The sequence below is a fragment of the Biomphalaria glabrata genome, chromosome 8 (assembly GCF_947242115.1).
Source record: "Biomphalaria glabrata chromosome 8, xgBioGlab47.1, whole genome shotgun sequence".
In the NCBI taxonomy this organism is placed as follows: domain Eukaryota; kingdom Metazoa; phylum Mollusca; class Gastropoda; family Planorbidae; genus Biomphalaria; species Biomphalaria glabrata.
The window spans coordinates 33,006,840-33,016,228 of NC_074718.1; the positions used below are offsets into that span (position 1 = coordinate 33,006,840).

At 33.0% G+C, this 9,389-nt stretch overlaps 1 protein-coding gene across 6 annotated transcripts in view; it reads right to left on the reverse strand.

The window, feature by feature from the left end:
• LOC106069331 (uncharacterized) overlaps positions 1-9,389 on the reverse strand; it is a 39,444-nt gene that overhangs the window by 11,026 nt on the left and 19,029 nt on the right. For 5 of the 6 annotated variants that reach the window (XM_056038213.1, XM_056038212.1, XM_056038210.1 and 2 more), the window contains exons 2-10: positions 7,780-7,848; positions 6,316-6,434; positions 5,984-6,193; positions 3,523-3,738; positions 3,309-3,338; positions 1,944-2,009; positions 1,152-1,202; positions 704-754; positions 42-107 (exon numbers count right to left, since the gene is read on the reverse strand). In XM_056038213.1, coding sequence (XP_055894188.1) covers positions 42-107; positions 704-754; positions 1,152-1,202; positions 1,944-2,009; positions 3,309-3,338; positions 3,523-3,738; positions 5,984-6,193; positions 6,316-6,394 — 769 coding nt within the window. In that variant the 5' untranslated portion in view covers positions 6,395-6,434; positions 7,780-7,848. The remainder of the gene's footprint in view (positions 1-41; positions 108-703; positions 755-1,151; positions 1,203-1,943; positions 2,010-3,308; positions 3,339-3,522; positions 3,739-5,983; positions 6,194-6,315; positions 6,435-7,779; positions 7,849-9,389) is intronic. The other variant, XM_056038211.1, reaches the window with a different exon arrangement.

Below are 9,389 nucleotides of genomic sequence, written 5' to 3' on the forward strand. Positions count from 1 at the left end.
TATTTTGGTGGTTGTAATTTAAAACCAAATGATACAGATACCTTCAGTGTAACCATGTAAAAGAGCAGAAGTTCCTTTTTTAACATCCTTATCAGTATAAATGTCCACTGGAAGTAAAAGAACAAAGCATTTAGAATATATCAAATCTTAAGGTCAGGATTTACAAAAACAAAATATGACACAGACATTACAATTTGAGGGAATACATTAAAAGTACAAGTTGGCAAATTTAAAATAGATTCAATCTACTAGAAATTTGATGAAATAAACATTTAGTCAATCTTTACACTACACTAGACTTAGCTATATCTGAACAGTTAATGTGGAACCACCAGAGTGTTACTCTTCACAGTCACACAAGTGTATTATCCATTTCAATTTAAGAATTTCTACTTCTGATAGAAGACAACTTAAGTGATTCACAATTTGAAATGTTCATACATTTTATTAATTCTAAAAACACTGACACTGCATTTGTAAGTATTCAGCAACAGGGAATAGATTCTTTTTATTTAAAAAAAAAATTGTTGCTCGGTAAAGGTTTCTAAAAAAAAATAAAAAAAATCCATGACCCCTCTATATTATATAATTTCTGGGAGGGTGGGTGGGGGGGGGGGGGAGGATTAATGTGCATTTTCATTGCAAATCTTAGATTACTTACATGATTTTTGATTTAAAATTAATATACAAATCCTGGGATTACCTTTATCACTAGGGTGTGACAGAAACGTTGATGCTTCCGTTGGATTTTCCTCTGAAAAATTGCAGAAAATAATTCATAAAAATGTTGCATAAACCTCAAACATTAAAAAGAAACATAGAAGATGATTTGAGAGACATGGTAGTCTAATCCAACCATAGTGTGAACCCCAAAATGTCATTTCTAATAATTATAACTAGTTCAACATAAATAACACAAAGCTTTGTGAAGGCTCTTGAAGGTTCCTGAATACATATATCCCTATTTTCATCAAGTAGTTTTAGCATATATATACCTTATCTACCTCATTTTTCTCTCAAATTATGGTTTTCTAGTGCTGCTATTTCAGCTATATGCATCTATTTGCAATAAAATTCGACAGTGTTTATTAATTTATAATAAAATCAAAATCTTATTTGAGACACATGCTTGACATTATTGAATTAGATACCTTCCATTTTAAAATGTTGAACTTGTTTATCTCTGAAGAATTCAGAATCACCTAAATAAATATATCATTAAAAAAGGACACATAATTAACTAGTATTCAGGATCACCTAAGTCAATATATAACAACAAAGAACATATAATTCACTAGTATTTAGAATCACCTAAGTAAATATATCATTATAAAAAAGGATATATAATTAACTAGTACATTTTATAATACTTGAATGCTAAGGGCATTCATTCAGAATAGAATAAGTGTTCATATCTCATTTTATCACAATGAAATCTGTAGGGAAATTGGATTTTTGATAAAACACTATATAATATGCTTTCATAATAATGTGCTGTGCTTTAAATTATTTCCCCAGTTTTAACATATGCATATTTAATTTGAAAAAAAAAAAAAGGTTTTGATTTCAGAAAACCAAAAGTTACAGTTACATAATGAAAATATTATCACAATGAAATTCTCAATAGAACTTCATGTTTTTGGAATTTCCAGACGACAGACAAAACTAAAAGAATAGTGGCTTTCTCCTATGGGTGCCATAAATATGCAGCAATATTTAAGCAATTCTTTTTTATTTTTCAAAAGGAACAAGAATATTTTAAGAAAATTTCATCATGAGTAAACGGACTGAGCTTATAAGGGTAAAATTATCAATTAAATAAACAAATCCTCAAAAACTATACTATTATGATAAATAAATAACTTGAGCTTATAAGGGTAAAATAATTAATTAAATAAAAAAATCCTCAAAAATTATACTATTATGATAAATAAATAACCAACCTGCATTGCCAATATTGTCATTAGCATCCTTACGATTACAAGATGGTAGCTCACCAAATGCTAATTCTGAAAAACAGAACAGCACCAAAAATTTTAAAGCTTTTTTAGTTTGTGCTTTTTTTTTTTTTTTAAATAATACTTTAGAATCAGTTTTAAAAAAATAATTAAAAATAGTGTAGTTAGTAAAATTTTAAGCTACTCTCCTTGTTTATTTTATATGATTTAGAAATGAAGATATTTATGTTTTAGACCAAACCTCCTGCAAGGTAGCAGGGGATAGCAGCAGGAAGGGTTGGAACTTAGAACCATCCTGATGACAATCCAAAATGCATACTACTGGACCAGGCAGCCTTCTTTTCCTCAAGCTGCAGTCTCAAGCTAAATATTAATTGTTTGGCTGGCTTCATCTTTCTCTAATTTATTTTTGTCTATAAATATTTAAAAAATATATTTAACTGAAGATTATGCCTCTAACTATAGCAACTCTTTTAGCAACCCATCTAGGAGAAGGAAAACTCTGAATCCAAACCTCCACTTTGTGGCGAGACTCCCCCGTGTGGGTATCGGGGCTTGGAAATGACCAAGAGTAATAAATAACCCCACTGCCTTTCCACTTGCATTTCACTAAGCGAATAATAGTGGACCTTCCCCACCCTCTAGGTGCTTTTTGACGAAGGTCTGGATTGCACTACTCCAGACGGAGATCTATGTCTCACTAATCTCTTCTACTGGATATAAACCCATCATGAAGTTTTTCTCTGGATCTGGTGAATGTGATATTGTGAAGGGGCCTGGATCCAGGGTGTGATGATTCCCCAGGGCATACCCAGGGCACAGTTCACCTTAAGCTGTCTACTGCAGAATATTTTCATTTGGAGAGCTCTGTGGATGACGGAGAATGGACCATTGGCCAACCCCACCTTGTCCCATGGATATTCCGGTTACAGTCTTTAGACCCAGATGTTCCTTTTATGTCAGTATTAGAGAAAATCAACAAGACCGAAAACTTCCTTAAAATGCGGGGATTATATATTTAAAAAAAAAAGCCTCAGGAAACACCCAGCCTACACTAAGTGGTTGTAATTTAAAACCAAATGATACAGAGACCTTCAGTGTAACCATGTAAAATTTATTTTTGTCTATAGATATTTAAAAAATATATTTAACTGAAGATTGTGCTTCTAACTATAGCAACTCTTTTAGCTAAAGCTAGAGTTTATCCATTTTTATTTTATTTTTTAATATTGGTCCTCTACTAACAAGTGACTGATAGAAATTAAGATAGGCCAATTTATTACATTAGCCTGAGAATGTTTTAAATTACAATGATAAATGTAAAATTTATAAAAGGATTTTAATACATACCTTGTTCTGACATCTTATATGTACGTGGAGCTAAAAGAAAGTTGAAATACAAAAATTCATTGTATGTATATTCTTTCAATTGTTCAATGAAATATGAAGAAAGTAAAGTGGTCAATTGAAAACACTACTTAACAAATTAAGGTGATTCCATAGTTTTCAAATTATTCTTTATTTTGCATGTAACAGAGCTTAGATTGTAAGTTTTAAATCTTACTTTGTTCTGCTTTCCTTTTATATAATATAAAGAAAATAAGCATTAAAGCAACTGCTCCCAATAGAGATGATAAGACTATCACAATGGTAAACAGTACACTAATCCCAGAAGCTTCAAAAGGAGTTACAATAGGAGCTGAACTAGGAAGTTCATCAGGAGGTGAACTAGGAGTTACAACAGGAGCTGAACCAGGAGGTTCATCAGGAGTTGTGTTAACTAAAAAAGAGAAAACAAAATAAAACCACAACATTGGAACAAAAAATGTGTTACATATAATAAAAGTGAGCATTAAATTAGGATGTAATGAATCATTATAAATCTTTTTTTTTTTAAAAAGCTTAATTAAGATCAATTGTAATGTGAAAGAAATGATAGGGTTAAATCAACATAAAACAGATTCACTTATTCAATGAAGCCAATTACAAAGCTCATTTATTATTGGCAAGATGGTGATCACTGTTTTACTTAAGTAGTTGGATGACTGCGTGGTCATGTGGTATAAGCTCTGGACTGCCATTGGATGGTTCCAAGTTTGGCCCTGCCCACTGCCATCCCCTGCTGTCCTTCATGAGATTTGAACTATCCCATAAAAATCTTCTTTTCTGAAGGAATGTGTGAATCTTATAAAACATTTATGAGTGTTTTGGGGCAAAAAAACACACTATTTGAACAAAATGTTCAAGTGCTAACCAAGAAAAGCATAGGTTGCCTGAATATGTTTGAAAAAAAAAAGCTTGTTTTTCGGACCTTGCAATCTATAGGGCAGATGATGTAAAGGTCATCTGTTTCTGTGGCACATAGTTAACAAGGGTGTCATGTGGCCTACACATAGACCAACTGCTTTTACTTTTCCCCAAATAATGTCAGGTACCCATTAGAGCAGGGTGGACTCAGAGACACCCTAAAGATCCAAAAATAAAAAATCCCAATCTTCATCAGGATTCAAACTGAGACCCCTCAGTTCAGAAGCCAAAAACTTTACCACTCAGCCACTGCACCTCCAATATGAGATTTTAAAATAATACTTTAAAACCTTAAATAACAAGAAGAACTAGAAAAGCAATTTCCAACTTTTTCTTAGTCTTGACGAGATTAAAGAAAGTGACTCATGTACCCATTATGCTGCACAATCTGTGGCATTTTACATCTTCAGAGACTATGTTTTCCCTTTGCAACTTCTTGTGTGACTAAAAAGGATAATCCTTGATACACAGCTGCGGTCACAGGTTTGGCGATATGTAATCACAAGGCGCTGTTGCATTTACCCCCTTTTTCTACTACTGTTGTGTATGGCATCTGCAATCCAGTACCCTTCCTTTTTTGAAGTAAGGTCTGTATTACATAAGATAAGATAAGCTAGCTCTCCATGTGGATCTATCCAGTGCCATTTTTTACCAGCTGCTTGTGTCGATTTTGAAGAGCTTTACACCATGTTTGCATACATCCGTACACCGTAAAAAAGGACGACCAGCTGCTCTCCTGCCTCTGTTAGATCACCATACAGAATGTCTTGTGGAAGTCAAGCTTCTAAAATTCTATGAACATGGTCAAGCCAGCCAAGGCGTAGCACTTCCTCATTGGTTATTTTATCTTGTCACCTTATTTTAAAGATCTGCCTTAGGCATCAGAGGTGGAAGATATTTAGCATTTTTTTCCAATGGTTGGCCATTAATGGTTACGTGAGGTGCAGTATTTGTGTTCTGAACTAGTATTTTATTTTGCTTTGATTAATATTTTAAGCCTAACTTCTGGCAAGCAGCAGATAGTTTGTCAACCAGGGTTTGAAGCTGAGTATCAGAGTCAGACACAACAGCTGCATCATCAGTATAGAGGAGTTCCCTGTAAGTACCTTCTTAACTTTGATTTTTGTCCGCAACCTTGATACATTAAAGAGTTTTCTACAGGACCTTGTATGGACAAATACACCTTCAACTGCTCTGGTTCAATTCAATCTTATGGATCATTGTGAGTGTGATAATATTGAAGTGATTTGAGATGTCTTAGCTCTTAGTGAGACTTAAAATGACAGAATTTCTTCTTCTTCTTCCTCATCGTTCTCATTGTTATGTTGGAGTGTTCATATGACTAGACCAATACATGAGATGGACTGCGCAGTGGTTTCCAAATCAGGGAGCTCTCCATATAGTTTTCTTTCTATTGGGGTGATTTGGGGCCAATGTCTTATACAGGCCTCTTGGTAAAGAGAGCAGTTTTGGAGGACGTGGTTGGCATTTTCTGGATGACAGAATTTATTTCTATAACCCTAGAAGTATAATTTATTCTCATTTTGTAGAATCAAGTAGATTAATAAAATTTGTACTTTAAACAACTTTTTCAAAATCTTCCTAAATTATACAAGGTGATAGCATAACTATTTAATGATTGATATATAGCTTGGTAAATATGCAGAAAAAAAAAGTATAGATCAAGGCCAAAAAAAAATTATCAGCTCTAAAGTTACCTGTAGTTACATCAAATTCTCTTGGTTGACATGGATCAATGGGCCACCATTTAGCAGTCACGTTGCTGAGTGGTTTCATTAGAAGACAGCTCACATTTGTGCTCTTAGAATGATATCCACTGTTACAGCTAAAAGTGCACTTAGTGCTGACATAATAAGGTTTATAATCACAATCTATAAATTTTCCATTTGGAATTTCTGTTTCACATTCTGAAAATATAATAAAGTTCTATTTTAAAGATGAAGAAAACCTCTGTTTATGTTTCTAATAGAAAGTTTCAAAACTAAAAATATCTTCAATTAACAAATGAAAGTTAAACAATATTTATTACCGAGGATTTTTCCATTGTCACCAAAGGGTTTATATGGTAGATATGGTTGTGTTTTAGTTCCATCAGGTAACAAATGCATCACATTTTTGTATGGTTCATAACATGAGGGCTCGATATTACTGTACAAGAATTAATTAATTATTAATGTAGACATCAAAGGTAATAATGTCAATTAACTTATATAGTCATCTAAAATAACAGAGAATAAGTTTTAAATAAATTTATATGACATTCAGAGTTCATTCTGAAGAAAAATGGAAAAAGGCTTCTACCTAAATATTACTGCAGAAAAACAGTATAAAACAATTTCTAGGAGCATTAAGTAGAAAGGTTGAATGAAAGAAAGTAATGTGGCGAAGAACAATTAGTCAAGAAAATTACCAGCAGATGAAAAACAAACTGACAAACTAAGAGTACTTTCCAAAGAAGCTACACATTTATTATCTGAAGTAAAGAGAAATTACAGATTTTTATCCACTACTAAATTATTATTACTCTACAATGTAATATTGTAAGCTAGAACAAATTTGTACAAGTGTACCTTCTTCCCTATAAATAAATCATTTCCCTCTTGACCAAAATTCAATGCAACCTTGGCAGAGGTACTTAGTATCCTTTTGTATGGCTTTGTGACCTGGGTGACACAAGGGAATATTTATAGTAACTAGAACTATTCACCCAATATATCATGAGGTCCAAGGTGGGAAACAAATGACAGACTCGAAAAAGAAATAATAAAGGTCAAGGCTTAATAATTCAGTAGAGACGCCAAGCCTGCAAAAGGATAAGGCAGGATAATGTTTGTAATTTTAGGTTGATGGCCAATGGACATTGCAATTCCTACCCAAGTTGCACCTCCTGACTAACTATTTCAATATATGCATGCTAATCATTGCAATGGACAAATGTTATGAGAATAAAACACAGTCTTTAGGGCAGAAAAAAATTTTAATCATTCATACTACAATCCTGGACAGTGCTGGAAGACATGTATAGCACTGATGCTGCAGTCAAAGAAATGAATGAACGAATGAGGTAAGAAAACAATTGAAATCAGAATGCTTTTTTTAATTAATTCAAATGAGTTCAGAACTAATGAGGTGTTATCTGTAAGCATCTGTAAGTGGAATGAAAAAAAAAGTTCAAATGACTTCCAAAAGTACTTTCAAGTCAAGATTTAACAAAGACTGCAAGAAAGACAGAAGAGACTCAAAGGAAAGCATTAATATAAAGAAGAGTATACAAAAGAAGAAGGCTTTCCTCTGAAGTTAAAGTCTTAACAAGCATTCAATCTTCTACAATAAAAAACAAAACCTAAAAGCATCCATTCAAAGAAAGCTGTTGTGTTAAAAAAAAAATTAAAACATTATTATAAGTTTGCTTATTTATATAAGATATCTTCAATGCCTCCTTTAAATTTCATTATAAATGTTTAACTACAAAAACCTAACAAAAGCCATTTACCTATTTTGAATTTGTTCATCAGTACCAAATGTACATATTAACTTGTTATTAAGAAATGTACCATATACTCTGTAAAAGATATTTATTTATAATTAAGTAGGTCTAATACAATAAAGATATTTTTTTAAATTAATTAAACAACATAATTTCTAATGATTGTCAAAATAAATACCCAAAATATTTTAAAAGAAAGTTTAACTTTTTTTTTCAAATGTGATACCATATATGTGCTTAATTTTCAATATTAAAACAAATTTAAAAAAAAATTGCTCCCCCGAAATGAAATCCCCCCCCCCCACCCGGCTACGCCCATGATATATATCTATATATCTCAGGGGCATAGCTTGCCTTAGCACAGCCAAGGGGGTTTTGAGTTTAAAGCCCCCTACCTGGGGGTTTTGAGTTTGAAACCCCATACCAGGCAGTTTTGAGTTTAAAACCCCCTACCAGGGGTTTTTAAGTTTTAAACCCCCTACCAGGGGGTTTTGAGTTTTAAACCCCCTACCAGGGGGTTTTGAGTTTGAAACCCACTACCAAGGGGTTTTGAGTTTAAAACCCCCTACCAGGGGGTTTTGCATTTAAATCCCCCTCTTCTATAAGACAAAAAAAAATGCAAACGACAATCCCAAAATTCCAAGAGCACATCTAAGGAAGATTTTGATTTTAAACCCTCTCCAAAATTTACAATAAACCCCTCTTCAATATAAAAAAGCAAATTACAAACTCAAAATTGTATGAGCAAACCCAAAGGGGATTTGAGTTTAAACCCCTCTTCAGCTGGGTTTGAAGCTAAAAATAACTCTTCAATATAAAAAAAAAAAGCAAATTACGCACTCAAAATGCTATGAGCATAGCCAAAGGGGTTTTTAGTTTAACCCCCCTACCAGCGGGGTTTGAAACTAAAAAATAAATCTTCAATAAAAAAAAAAAATTGAAATCAAAATGTTATGAGCTTAGCCAAAGCTATTGGGTGTTTTGAGTTTAAATTTCCCTTCAGAGGGGTTTGATGCTAAAAAATACCTCTTCAATATAAAAAAAAAAAATCAAATTGCACACTAAAATTCTTTGAGCGTAGCCAAGCCAATGGGGGGTTTTGAGTTTCAACCCCTCTCCTCCAGATGGCTTTTAAAAAGTTTAAAACCCCTAAAGATAGTTTTGAGTTTAAAATCCTCCTACAGAGCGTTTTAAGGTTGAAAGCCTCTCTCTTCAATATTATTTCTAAAGCAAACTACAGTCACAGAATCCTATGACCGTAGCTAAATGTGGTTTTGAATTAAAAAAAAACAAACTCCAGATATATTTTAGCTTAAAATCCCCCAACAGATGATTTTGACAATAAAACTTCCCTTTTCAATATAACATCTAAAGCAAAATAGTCACCTAATTCCAAGATCATTGTCAAGAGAAGTTACACATGTCTACCAGTGTATGGGCTCCATTAATAAAGTGCAATGAAATTGAAAAGCACTAAATGTGGCTCTACAAAGATGGCTAAGACGGATTTTAGGAGTCAGTTATAGAGATCGGGTCTAAATCAAGGAAATCCTATGCCAAACTGGGAGTCGACCCCTTAGTAAGATTGTGACAGAGCGTCGCATGAGGTTTGCGGA